This window comes from Chiroxiphia lanceolata, chromosome 18 (genome assembly GCF_009829145.1).
Source record: "Chiroxiphia lanceolata isolate bChiLan1 chromosome 18, bChiLan1.pri, whole genome shotgun sequence".
Lineage (NCBI taxonomy): Eukaryota > Metazoa > Chordata > Aves > Passeriformes > Pipridae > Chiroxiphia > Chiroxiphia lanceolata.
The window spans coordinates 9,116,285-9,130,099 of NC_045654.1; the positions used below are offsets into that span (position 1 = coordinate 9,116,285).

General features: G+C 43.1%; 1 protein-coding gene across 3 annotated transcripts; it reads left to right on the forward strand.

Annotated features, from left to right (window-relative positions):
* Positions 1-118: 118 nt before the first annotated feature.
* On the forward strand, positions 119-13,029 carry ANAPC5 (anaphase promoting complex subunit 5). 3 transcript variants are annotated; one of them, XM_032705365.1, is made up of 17 exons: positions 119-334; positions 424-503; positions 1,159-1,268; positions 1,639-1,834; positions 2,816-2,882; positions 3,650-3,751; positions 4,877-5,067; positions 5,910-5,991; positions 6,695-6,784; positions 7,682-7,863; positions 8,334-8,469; positions 8,690-8,764; positions 9,554-9,675; positions 10,800-10,907; positions 11,414-11,561; positions 12,159-12,321; positions 12,689-13,029. In XM_032705365.1, exons 1-17 carry the CDS (start codon positions 131-133, stop codon positions 12,901-12,903), a joined length of 2,271 nt encoding a protein of 756 aa, XP_032561256.1. In that variant the 5' UTR covers positions 119-130; the 3' UTR covers positions 12,904-13,029. The 3 variants fall into 3 exon arrangements, with proteins under 3 accessions (XP_032561256.1, XP_032561258.1, XP_032561257.1); XM_032705367.1 differs by lacking the exon at positions 424-503 and having other exon boundaries at positions 316-334; positions 12,689-13,016; XM_032705366.1 differs by lacking the exons at positions 119-334; positions 424-503 and adding an exon at positions 580-715 and having other exon boundaries at positions 12,689-13,016.
* Positions 13,030-13,815: the final 786 nt, after the last annotated feature.

Consider the following 13,815-nt stretch of genomic DNA (forward strand, 5'->3'; position numbering starts at 1 on the left):
CCGATTGGCCGCGGCGCCGCGCGCGCGCCGGCGGCGGCGGCGGCGGCGATTGGGCGGCGGGGCGGGGCGCGCGCGGTCTCCCGGGCGACGGGGGCGGTGCGCCCGGCCCCGCGGTCCCCCGGGCGCCGCCATGGCGAGCGTGCACGAGAGCCTGTACTTCAACCCCATGCTGAGCAACGGCGTCGTGCACGCGAACGTGTTCGGCGTCCGCGACTGGGTCACCCCGCAGAAGATGGCCCTGCTCGTGCTCCTCAGCGAGCTGGGCCGCGCCGGCGCGCAGCTCGGGCTGCTGGAGCGCCGCCGCCTCAACCGCCTGCTGCTGCCGCTGCTGCAGGTCGGGGGCGGGCCTGGGGCGGAGGGAGCGGGGGGGGGGAGCCCGTGGTGCCGTGGCCTGTTGTCGCGACATGTCGCTGTGCTCCGCAGGGTCCCGACATGGCGCTGTCGCGGCTGCGCGCGGCCATCGAGGAGTGCTGCCCGCAGCTCGCCAGCTCCGTCCACATCAGGTGCGGGAAACGCCTCGGGCGGGGCCGGGCGGGGCGGGGCGGGGAGGGGAGGAGCTGCCGGGGCCGCGTTTGGATCCTCCGCTCTGTCCGTGCCGGCCCTGACACCGAAAAACTGCTCCGAAACGTGCAAACGTCCAGTTTTAAAAGTCACACATTCGGGGCAAAACTGTGCTCCTGCACTTCTGTTACTTCTCATCAGCAAATAATGAAAGGTGCAAACCAGACGTGGGAGGCATCAGGTTTAAAGTTGCTATGGTGCAGGAGGTCTGTTTTCACACATAACTCGCTGAAGCAGCAACAGTTCCAATAATCTGATCAAAGGTTTTAAATTTTTAAAATTAAAAAAATCAAAAATTTTGGGTTCCTATTTGTTCTGTTACAGTAGCCATATTTTCTAATTATTATTTTTATTAAAATAGCTATTTTAAAAGGAAAAAATAACTCATATTATTATAATCATCATTATTTTTATAATTATCGCTATTTTTATTGAATATTTGTCTCACGAGTATAAAAACCTTCTGACCCCAGTGAATGAGTTTCCATTTGGTTCTGTCTGTGTTTACTCATTTATGCCTGAAACAGGAGAGTATTTTATTTGATGTCTGTATGAATACCCTAAAAAAAAAAAATGCTGTTCTCTCTCCCTGTTTAGGTTAAAACTTATGGTAGAAGGAGAACTGAAAGATATGGAGCAGTTTTTTGATGACCTTTCAGACTCATTTACAGGGACAGAGCCAGAAGTTCATAAAACAAGTGTAGTAGGTAAATAATTGCTATCCGTAAGTTATTTTTGCTGTGATACCTGTATTTGCTGTAGTTTAGACAGAATACAGCTTTGTTTTTCTTTTTGGGGAGGTGTAAGATTTTTGTCTTGCTCAGATGTTTCATATTAACCAATAATTTTGCATAGTGTCAGGTTGTTACTGATTTTAACAATTTTTCCGTGATCAGATTATTTTTGAGATTTGCACCAAAATTAAGACCAGATTTACACCTTGAAAAAAATGAGTTTTATCACTTGGAAAGCTGTGATGAGGCTCATTAATTTCTATTAAATTTCTCATTAATTTCTGTTAAATGAGAAATGAAACAATATGGTTTAAGCTCTCGGTCACGGTGTTTCCCTTTCCAGGTCTGTTCCTGCGCCACATGATCCTGGCATACAACAAACTCTCTTTCAGCCAGGTCTATAAACTTTACACAGCCCTTCAGCAGTACTTCCAAAGGGATGAGAAGAAGAGTGGAGCTGATGAGAGTGACATGGAACTCACAAATCCGGAGGAGCTGGATGGGAAAATGGAGAAGGAAGAACTCGACGGACCATTAAGGTGATACAGTCACACTAAAGCCTTTTCTGCCTCTTAAAGAAATCAATCCTGGATTTTTTTAAAGCTTCCTAAACCCGGGCTGAGCTGTGTGGCTACTTCTTAGTGCCACCATGTGGTAGCTGTTGTCAGTGGCTCATGGAAGGTGGCAGTGCCTCATCCTCACTTAGGGAATCACAGGCTGAAGGGCAGTTGCTGCCCACAATTTCCCCACTGCTGCTTGACTTCTCTGGTTGTCATGTGCTAAAGCTTGCTGGAGACTTCCAGGAAGGAAAGCTTACTTGATAAAGAAAAGTTAAGCTTAGTGTTTTTGGCTTCTCTCTCTACCCCTCTCGTAATAAAAGAACTCACTCTCTATACCTCAAAAAGAAGCAAATATTGAGAGTTTTCACCTACTAAAGAAGTATAAGAATAATCCTAAAAGTATTTTCTGTATCCATATATTTAAAATGTACTTTCTAAACTGTCTTTGTATAAACTTGTGCTTGTGCAGGAGTTGCTGCAGCAGCAGTCAGACAGCAGCTTTGGGGTCTGGCTGGGTGGTCTACTTACTGTTTTCCCATGGAATAAACTTCTGGCAGAACAGCTGTTTTCTGGAGTGATGTGTGTGGCCAAAATGCCACTTCATTTCACTGGGACAATCTGCAGAAGAAAGGAAAAACAGAGCAAATTCAGTTGAATGTGCCAACCCCAAATCATCTCTCTGCTCTTTTTCTTTAGGGTTTTTTAGGTTGTATTTAGGGTAAAGTTCCTGTCTACTACAGTTTCTGCACGTTGAAGATTACAATTAAACTGTGTGAAATCATTTGGATTGCTGGTTTTGATGCAGTAAATTTTACTCTTCGTTAAGTTTTCTCAGTTTTCAGTCCTGCTTTGAGCTTTAATATAAAACTTTATAAAGCAAAAACTATGGAGTATCTGATAAAATGTATTTCCTTATTCTATTTCCTTGCCCCTGTTTGTAACCAGAGCATTTCTTACCAGGGAAGAAGAGATATCCTGCAGTGGTCCTCTTTCCCAGAAGCAAGCAGAGTATTTTCTGTCTCAGCAGGTATGTTAATTCTGAATAAAGTGGGGTAAATGTTCCGTAACTTGAATTTCACCTTGACTTTTATCCAGAGTGTCAGACATGACGATAAATCTGTTAAAGATTTGTTGATATCTTGCATGTTGTTGCTCAGTGTGAGCACTTGGGGCTCAAAGTGTTTTATCTAGACATCACCATATGCTGATATTTGGTTCTGGGAAGGTCCTTCCGCTCTCCCTGGTCGCCTCAGATCTGATGTCTGTGAAATGTGCAGTTTTGTTGATTATTCCAGCTGGTAAATACAAAATGGAGCAGAAATACACATGGGCACAAATGTCAGGAATTCAGTATTCAGTAATGCTTATTCTAGTAACTAGATTACTGCAATTTTTTTATTAATTGAACTACTTGCCAAAGCAAACTCTGAATTTAGTTGTATTTATTTTCCTGAATTTTTTTTTTTGTGAGAAGATACGTGTAATTCCAGTGAGAAATATGTTGTGTTAATTATTCAAGGGGAAATTTCACCAGAATTCTTTTAAGTACCTTTAAACAGTCCTTTGAAAAAGCTTTTATTTGACTTGGTCTCTGTGATCTCTGGAAAGTGAACGCTATAATTTAGTACAGAATAAAACTGACACTGATGTTTCAGTGCCACAGTAGACAGAGCTGTTACAAAATCTCCTTTAATGTTCTCTCCAAGCAGATAACAACCTGACAGTCCTGTATCACAATGCATTTATAACCCTCTTGATGGAGTTACGTATCTTACTTTTCAAACTTTATTCCAGGCTTCTTTATTAAAGAATGATGAGACAAAGGCTCTTACTCCAGCATCTTTACAAAAGGAATTGAACAACTTGTTAAAATTTAATCCAGACATTGCTGAAGCAGTAAGTACCATTTTCTTTATCCAAAATGGTTGTAAAGGGATTTCTTATCTCTAGGCTGGGATTATTTGGGAGCAATTTATTCTCTATTGAAATATAAGCAGATGATAAAAATGTGAGCAAGTTGCATGTAAATGTTTAGTAATTCAGACTGAAACTCCTGAAGGCACAGAAACCTTAATTAAACTTCCCTGCATGTCTGGCTTCATGCACAGATATAAGCCTCCTAATTTTGGTGGGACTGAGTGCATTCTTGTTTAACTAAACCTAAAACTTACTTCTCTTTCTCACATTTTCTAAGGAATTTCAGGCCTCATATTCCCATAGTTTAAAAATCAATATTAAATGCAATATCTGTGCTTAATAACAATTTATAGGGAAAACCCAGACAATTCCCACTGAGGGTTGTTTCCAGACCTGTGCTGTGAGCACTTGCCTTGTTCCTGAACAGCTTGTTCTTGAGCAGATTCCATGAGTTCCCAGTCAACTCTTCCCTGCTTTCCTTTCTAACTCTTCCTCCCTGGGCTGAAGCAGACAGGATTTTTTGCTCCTGTTTGGACATGTATCCTTGAAAGGGCTACCACAGTCCTGGGCTGGACTTCACAACTCCATGAGTCCTCTCCAATGTTATGTTTGTCTCACATAAAAGAATTGCCCTGCCTGGGTCTCAAAGCCAAAAAGAAAACACAATTTTAGCATTTCCTTTCTGTCTGCACAGCATTTTGAAGCAGTGCTGATGTTTCTGAGTATCCTGAGTGCAGATGCAGTGGGAGTCGTGCCTCCATTCCCCCTCTCAGTCACACATAAATGCAGGGATTCTACTTTTGTGATTCTGCCTATGCAGAGATCTCAGTCTGGGTGGGATCGTTCTGCCTGCCAGATCTTGGCCTATGGGACACCAACTGTTAGGGACAACAACCAGTTTTGCCCAAGAAATTATCCAGTTTTATCCAGAAATTCTGCACAGGTAGTATCAGTGTTGTTGCAGCTTTCTGGCCATGCAGTATTTCATGGCTGCAGGTGCTGACCATTTTCTTACCTTTCTCGGTAAGAAAATAGATAGTAATTATAAACACAAACTGGTTTAAGGTCTGTATCGTTAAAGCTGGTTTTTCTCCATTTTTTTAGCATTATTTAAGCTACTTGAACAGTCTCAGAGTGAAGGATGTCTTCAGTTCCACACACAGCCTCCTCCACTACTTCGACCGGCTGATCCTGACGGGAGCAGAGAGCAAAAGCAACGGGGACGAGGGATACGGGCGGAGCCTGCGCTACGCTGCCCTCAACCTGGCGGCCCTGCACTGCCGCTTCGGCCACTAGTGAGGGCTTCCCTGTGCCACACAGCTCACGGGCATCCTGGGGCACCTCAGAGTGCTCACACACACCCCTTTCCTTCCGAAAATCCCCTTAGGAGAAGGGGCTTTCCCTGGTTCGACAGTTGGGTCGGGATTTTCTGGGGATCTCGGTTTGTTTCTATTTTGACGTTTCTTTGGTTTCCATAAGAACTGAGCCGTCTAAGAGCTGACATTTGTCTGTGTCCTGTCCCTGTTTCCTGGGTGCTTAAGTTCTCAGTCCTACATTTCCATGACCTCAGTGGACACAGATGGCTGTTTTCAGCCATATTCTCAAGAAAGTGTGGTTGGTTTTCTGTTAACATTCGAGTCAACATAGAGTTGATGATCTGGAAAAAAGCATAATTAAAAAAAAAGCCATCTGAGCTTTTAAAAATGCCATAGAGGTGGCATTTATTTTGTTGATAAAGCTGGCCTTCCCATCTCCATGTATGGTTTGCATTTATTGATTGCTGCCTGGAGGCATCATGTGAAAGGAGTGGAGAGGGGAAGGGCACTGCAAAATTGAGATCAACACCAATTTCTACACAGATACTAAATGCAACCCCTGTTCAAACAATAACTTGGCACATTGGCATGTATAGGGTTTGAAAGCCCACACAGGGGTTCCAGTTGGCATTTTGGCCTCACAAGTAGAATGTGTTGCTGAGTGCCAGGAGGAAAACACAGGCCTTCTCAGCAGTCTTTTAAATCAGGGTTATCTTCTGAGTGCCATATGCATAATTTAGATCAATATTCCTCTGTCTCAGAATGCTGTATCTTAAGCACTGTGGGAATTCTAACTGTTCTCCCTCTCTGTTTGCTCACAGCCAGCAGGCTGAACTTGCCCTCCAGGAAGCCATTCGGATTGCCCAGGAGTCCAACGACCATGTCTGCTTGCAGCACTGCCTGGTGAGAGCTGTCCTCAAATAGGGGGGATTGAGTCATTCTGCTCAGGGAGCTGTTGCAGAACTCTTATAGCAGGATCTCACCCAGGGCATCAGTAATTTGGCTGTTCAGCAGTGGGGTGACATTGTTTCTGGCAGGTGGGGCACCCAGGGCAGCAAACTTCAGGGTCGTGGGATGGCTTTGTTGCAGCTCGGGATTAATTTCTTAAACAGGACTTGTGATCCCAGAGATCTCAATATTGAGCTCAAAGTTTAGTCTTACATGTTTTAAACAGACAAAGTCTTTCATAAGCTTCATTCTTCCTGTCTGTTGAGTTCTCAAAGAGTAACCAGCTGCCTTTTGAGCAAACGAAAAGTTAGAGGGAAAGACTTGGATTTCTGTATGTTTTTTCCCTGTAATCAACATTATAATGAATTGACATAAATGGTACAAACTCCTGAGGTACTGCACTCCACAGTTACCAGAACAGTGGGATTTCTGTGCATCACTGACCCTCTAGAGCTGGCTGCTGCCACACCAGTGTCCCACCCTGCACTTCTGATGTATTTTGCTGTGCAGCATTTAGTGAAGTTTCCTCAGAATCATTAATTCTGAAGTGGTTTGTATTTCCAGTGAGATTTTGTGCATTCTGTAACAAGTAAACCAAGCTAAAAGTGCTGCAGCCATTGGCTATTTGCAATGAGATTTTAATTTTTTTCCTTGCTAGAGCTGGTTGTACATCCTGGAGCAGAAGATCTTCGATAGCTGTGTCCTGCTGGAGCACTCTGTGAACAAATCTTTACACTTTGGGTTGCCAGTGAGTCCATTTCCTCCGTCCTTAACTTCATTCTGGGAGAAACTCATGTGGTGATGGGAGTGTGTGATAAGAGATTTGGGGTTTGTGGCTGGTCTGTTCAAAATATGTAACTGAATTCCAACAAATCTATTTTAACACTCCAAAATGGGGCTGTTTCTGTAAGTTTTGCTCTTCATGTTAACAAAGCAGAGTTCAGTTGCTTTAATGCCAGAGCACTGCTTTTCCTCCTAAATTTTTTGATTTTCAGGCAGAAAAACTCTGTGGCTACTGGCCCCAGGCACCATTTTGGCACAATATGGTGCTCTAAGGAGGTTCTTATTTCTCCACCTTCTCTGAAACCCAGTGCTGATGCCTCTGGCAGGGCTTTGAACACATGTTTACTTGTCCCAGCTGTGAAATCTTCCAAGGCTGCCTTCCCCTTTGGTGGTTTGTGCCCTGAATCTGTTGGCTGTTAATGTTTAGTTCTGTCTTTCCCAAATCTGTGATTACTTTGTTAAGAGAATTGTTCTAAAATGGACTAAACTGCTGTTTTTGGGAGATGGGAACAGATGTGGCTGCTTGATGGGGAAGGGGAGGGAAGGCTCTGTGTTTTCACAGCTGTTCCATCACTGGAGAAATCCAGGTACTGATCCTGTCCTCCTCTGTAAGATTTCTGTGTGGGGGAGTGGAAATTACCTTTTACATCCAACAAAATGACATTCACATATGTGTGGGTGTGCATAAGTGGGTATTTAAAGAAATGCCTGGAGCAGTGTTCCTTTGTCTGTGCTGAGTAACCTCACGTCTTTTGGGGATTTTTTTATTAGTTTAGAACTCTGCTCCAGTGTGATTTGCAAGCCTGGTGTACTGTGTTGTCTTTCAATGCTGTTGGTATGGTTTTTTTTTCCTTCTTCCCAGTATCTTGCTTCCTTGGGAATACAGTCCTTGGTTCAGCAAAGAGCTTTTGCAGGAAAGGCTGCCAACAAACTAATGGATGCCTTAAAAGATTCTGATCTGCTGCATTGGAAGCACAGCCTGTCAGAGCTCATTGACATCAGCACAGCACAGAAAACAGCCATTTGGAGATTATATGGCCGCAGGTATTGGGGTTGTTTGGAACCCCTGGGTTACCTCACTGCCCTTGTTAGCACATAATGCACTTATATAGGTGTAACAAATGTCTGTGTCTCTGCACTGCACTAAAATGAAGCAATCAGACTCTGATTCAGTACAGGCTCAGTGCAATTATTTCCATTCTCTTGTGTTGCCTTAAAACTTGTGCTGAAGAAACGATTGAGTTTCCATTTACTAGTGGCAAATAGATCATAAATTTTTCCTTAGCTCCCCTTTTCAGAATCTTTTTGCTTAGACTGTCTGCAGCTTTCAGTCTGTAGTACTTGATGTGCCTGCACAGTCCAGAATCCCTGGATAGCAGTTGTTTTACAAGTTTTCCTTCTTCCCAAGGCCCCTGACTCACCAGAAAATGCAGCCTGTTGTCATAACAAAACTGTAGATTAAAAACGGTGGTTGTTTACTTCTTGAAAACTAAAAGCTGTTTCTCTTGCACAAGCACCATGGCACTTCAACAAGCCCAAACACTGCTGAGCATGAACAGTCTGGAGGCTGTGAACGTGGGCGTGCAGCAGAACAACACTGAGTCCTTTGCCGTGGTGTTGTGTCACCTGGCTGAGCTCCACGCAGAGCAGGTGAGTTCTGGGGCTCCTTGCACAAAATGTCATCTGGTGAGAGGAACTGTGGGTGTTACTGACAGGGAGTGCAAGACTTGGCTGATGTTATTTTCTGCCTTTAATGTCTGCATTGAGGGCAAAGACAATGCAGGGTGTTTGCTTGGCAAGTTGTTTCCCTGAGGGTTGTGTTGAAAGGGAGGGGAGTGGTGCCCATTAATCAAAATGTTCTGTGTTCCAGGGGTACTTTGCAGCTGCTGCTGAAATACTGAAACACCTGAAGGAAAGATTCCCTCCCAACAGTCAGCATACACAGGTAGAATCTTCATAATTTAGCCTGTAAGTTATGTAACTATGATACAGTAGGATCTGAATCCCATTGTTCCAGAATTCTTCCCTCTGTATGCCTTGGGCTATACATTTTCTCATTTCCCTTGGCTCCTGTCCTTGTGGGAGGCTGTGCAGCATCAGCTTTTCTACAAAACTGTGGAAAAGCTGCCTCTGTTGTTTTCAAACTGGTGAGACATTTCTCCCACTGCAACCTCCTAAGATAAAGCTGTTTAAATAGAAATTTCATTAACAGAGGAATATATATCTGCTTCATGAGCACATATAGGAATTAAATGCTCTGCATTGATTTGGAGCTTCGAAGTTCTGTCTAATTAGTGCTCCTTATTTTGATATATTACAATCCAGAAATAACTGAGAGAATAGGCTAATGGGCTGGGTTTTGTGTGACTCTGGGAAACACATTACCACAGGAGTCTGTAAGATAGGATTTACATTGAGGTGTTCAAGATCCCAGTAAATATAGGCTGGTCCTTCTCTTTTCACCACAGAACAAAACAAAGCATTAGTAATGATTTAGAAGAGCCTTTTTACTTAAAATGCAGTCAAGTAGGTGAGCTTCCATATTGAAACATTAATCCAGACCTGAGCATTTCTGTCGAGGACAGTGATTTAGTAAATCCAATAATTGGACAGTGGAGTTGGTGTGTCTAGACATAAATACCCACAGGGGAAAAGAAAAAGTAAATTCTGCCTTGGGATGAGAAAATGAGCAGGCACAACTTCTAAAACTTGTTCCTGGATGTTCTTTGTTTAGCTTTGGATGCTGTTTGATCAGAAAATACAGTTTGAGCGAGCCATGAACGATGGCAGATATCACGTAGCAGATTCTCTTGTAGCAGGAATTACAGCACTTAACAGCATTGAAGGTGTGTACAGGTAAGAAGTGATGGATCTTCATACACTTGCAGGTGTAGCCTGTGAAGATAATGAAGAATTTAGCAGAATGATTGCTGGCATTCATGTGTGCTTACATGTTTTTCCCTTTCCAGAACTAATACAGTCATGCTGTCTAACCTGTAGGGCTTATTCTCTTAGAGCATGTCCTGCAATAATAATTTCTTCTTGCTTCTCTGGACATTTTAAGAACTGGAATAGCTGAAGTTGCTGTTATTCTAGAGTTGTAGATCTGTTGTGAGAACAATTTAAAATCTGCTATGGTAGCTCTACTCAAACCTGAGCACATAGCAGATTTTTATGTCAAATAGCTGGGGAAGGAGCTCAGGCCTTGAGCATCTCCCTCTGTGCCCTGGTTTTCACAAAATAGAACAATGTGATTTTTTTTTTCTCTCACCTTAATGGGTTCTTGTTTCTAAATGAGAATGACATGTTAAAAATAGAGTTAAAACTTATTTGGTGAGTATGAAAACCAACTTACTGTTTAAAGCAATTCCTTCTTGATTTTCAATGAGGCAAAACACGTAAAAGCAGCCAGTGCCAGTCAGCCGGGAGATCAGTATTCAAGCTGTGGGACCTGATGCTTGTCCTTCTGGAATTGGACTGATCATGAATTCCCTGATCTTTAAATATTCTGCTCAGTGTCTGGTTCAGGGTGTTTGTACCATCCCCTGCTGCTGTGCAGTTGGCCCTGACTTCCCTATTCTTGTGTTTTCCTGTTGCTCCATATCCTTGTTACCTCAAGCCAATTTTAGCTGCTTTACCTCATACCTCTTTTTCTCACAGATAATGACTTGTGCTTTCTAGCTTGCATGGCCTCCCATTTATGCTGCCTTTTTGGCCTTTGTTTTTGGCAATCCCTGGTTTCTATCTAAAGCAGTTTTATGAGTTTGATCCTTTCTGTCTGGGAGTTGTCCAGTTGGCACCAGAGAGATCTGTTTTTGCTCCTGCCTGTGTGTGTACCAGGCGTGCACTTTGTCAAGGTGCCAGTCTGCAGTTACAAGAAACAGAGGTCACAAAATAGAGACCTGTTTTACCATGTCCTGAAGAGCAGAATTGTATCTAAAATACAAAAATAGAGCGATGTTTTCTTTCTACCACGTCAGAAAAGCCATTGTATTGAAAGCCCAAAATCAAATGTCAGAGGCACACAAACTTCTGCAGAAATTGTTGATCCACTGCCAGAAAACCAAGAACACCGAGATGGTGATTAGGTAAGAATGTTTCATTTTCGGAGTACTAAAGCCACTTTACAGTGATTAGAATCAGCCATTTCAATTTGTCTGTGTTCAGACTTCACTAGTCTTCAGATTACCTGCTGTGATTTTGAGATTACAGAATCATTTCAGTTATTAATCATGCTATGGAGGAATCCTCAAAATATTGTGGCATTGAAACCTACATATATTTAATATGTAAACTAAAAGGTGGTAAACTTCAAGTTGGTAAACTTCAAGTTCCACAAAGATTTATGGAAAAAGGATCTAAAATAAATAGGAAATAGAAACGTGTGTGGTTGTACCTTAGTGCAAACCTTCAGAGTAGTTACAGTGTTTAATCTCTTATATCTCAGTGGCATTTCCTCTTAGGGGTGTAATTTAAGTTTATAGTATGTGCAGTAGTGTAATTAATAATAAAACCAATACTGTTACAGATGGAAAAATTCCTTGGGAAACAAGTTTTCAGCAATGTTTGTAATTCCTTCCCTCTGTTTTGTCAGGGTGCTGCTGTCAATAGCAGAGCTGTACTGGAGATCTTCATGTCACACCATAGCCCTGCCTGTGCTGCTGCAGGCCCTCGCCCTGGCTCGGGAGTACAGCCTGCAGTACTTGGCTTCTGAAACTGTGCTCAACTTGGCTTTCTCCCAGGTAGGTCTGATTTGTGTTTTCACAGGGCTGTAGGGCAACATTTATTCCAGGGTTCTGGTTGCCGTTTTTACTCCTGTGAGATTTAAGAACACAGCCCTGTTGGAATTAAATGATTGATTCTCAAGAAGCGTACTTGGAACGTAAAAGCTTTCGAGGAAGTTAATAAAAGTTGAGTTTTGTGTGTATCACTGAAAGGTATAGTTATTGCATATAATTAAGCAGCATAAATTTGTCCTACCTTAATTTCTTTGGTTATTTTTTACGCTGGTATTCTGGCTTTCAAGGAGTTTGGGTTGCCTCGTGTATTAAAAATAATGCTGGCAATGAGTTGAGTTATATATTTTTTATTCTGAGAGATGTGGCTGTCAGCACTGACTCAGTGGAGAAGCCATTCCCAATCATTTCATATAGCAGCTCATTTCTGCTGACAAGTTTAATCTGAAAGAGGATTGTGGGGGAAAAAGTTGACAAAAAGAATAATAATTGTCCTACACCCTTGTCTGTAGTGCATTGTACTATTAGAAACACATATGACTTCCCTGAAGAAGCTTCTACCAGTGGATTCCAGTATGACACTAGCAAGTATTTCTCTTCCAGCTGATCCTTGGCATTCCTGAACAAGCCCTGAATATCCTGCACATGGCAATAGAACCCATCTTGGCCCACGGAGCTGTCCTGGACAAAGGTTGTGCCATGTTCTTGGTGGCCAAATGTCAGGTGGCTTCTGCAGCTTCCTACTCTCCACAAAAGAAGATTGAAGGTAGCGTGAAGAGTAATTTTCATCACTGAAACTGTGCTCAGAAGCGCAAGCCAGTGTTGATACTGGTGTCCTGCTACACCATCACCATTAAAAAAGTGTGTTACCTGGTTATCAGATACAAAATTAAGTTGGAATTAGGTATTCACCAGTTGTTTATGCTGGAACCTTGTTTATCTACACACTTTCACACCATATTTTGCAGCAAAGGCTGAATAACAGAAACCAGCTAGAAGACCATGTTGCTAAGACACCAATGGTTTTGAAAAGCTGAGGAATTTATAATTGGACTCCTTAGAAATGAGCTGTATTGCTTGGAGTTGCTATTGTGATATTGTCTTAAATACGACTGTCCCCCTTTTGCCCACAGCTTTAGAATCTGCCATCTTGAATCTGAATGAAGCCAAGACTTACTTTGCCAAGGTGGACTGCAAAGAGCAGCTCAGAGACGTTCTCTACTTCCAGGCCCGGCTGTTCCACACCCTCGGCAAGACCCAGGAAAGGAACAAATGTGCCATGTTGTTCCGGCAGTTGCACCAGGAACTGCCAGCACACGGCGTCCCCTTAATCAATTCCTTCAAGTGATGCATTTCAAGATGAGACTTGTTTGTTTTTCTGGGTTTGGGGTTTTTTTTACAAACATCTTTATTATATTCAATCATCCGTGTTTCGGAATAACTGCCAATAAATCATGGTCTGGCATTGAACAAACCTGTGTTTTGTTTGTAGTGACAAGGGAAAGTGCTGGCTTTATGAAGACTGGGGCACAAAACATAGTGAGAAGTGGAAGCAAAACTCCTTTGTGCTCCTTTTAAGTGGTGTGGAACGGGGAGTCTGATTTAAAACATGTCCTTGCTTTTAACCTGTCTGCAGTCGCTGTTCACGCTGTAGAAACAGATGGAGCTGCCAGAAGGGTTCAGTCAGAGGTGTAACGGTGCAAAGTCCCAGCACTGTGGTTACACGTGTCCTTGTGCAGAGAAAAAAAAGCCCCAGCTCTGCTGAAATGTTTTTATTTTGTGTGTTCTCCCCTCAGTGCTGTGTATCATTCACCTGCTCTGCTTTTATGGGTGAAGGGGCCCACAAGAAACTGGAGAGAGACTTACAATGCCATGAAGTGACAGGACAAGGGGGAAGGGCTTCCCACTGCCTATGAGGGTGGTGAGGCCCTGGCACAGCTTGCCCAGAGAAGCTGTGGCTGCCTCATCCCTGGAAGTGTCCAAGGCCAGGTGGGACAGGAGCTTGGAGCAACCTGGGACAGTAGAAGGTGTCCCTGCCCATGGCAGTGGACATGTCAGAACAAGATAGTCTTTAAGGTCCCTTCTAACCCAAACCATTCCATGATTCTGTAACTGAATATCCAGTGTGCTGACGTTGTCTTATAGCAATTAGATGCTCACTTTGGAAGAAAATTTCCTGTTGCCTGTATTGTGGGATTTCAGGGCAGATGGGATTGCACTTTTCTGAGTGTAAACCTCTTGTAGGTGAACCTTGGGGAAG

Bases quoted from the DNA above. Each gene is read 5' to 3' on its own strand.
- ANAPC5 (XM_032705365.1), top strand. From the start codon at position 131: ATGGCGAGCGTGCACGAGAGCCTGTACTTCAACCCCATGCTGAGCAAC. The intron at 1,835-2,815 runs GTGATACAGTCA...ATTTCTTACCAG, and splicing joins GAACTCGACGGACCATTAAG to GGAAGAAGAGATATCCTGCA. The intron at 5,068-5,909 runs GTGAGGGCTTCC...GTTTGCTCACAG, and splicing joins CACTGCCGCTTCGGCCACTA to CCAGCAGGCTGAACTTGCCC.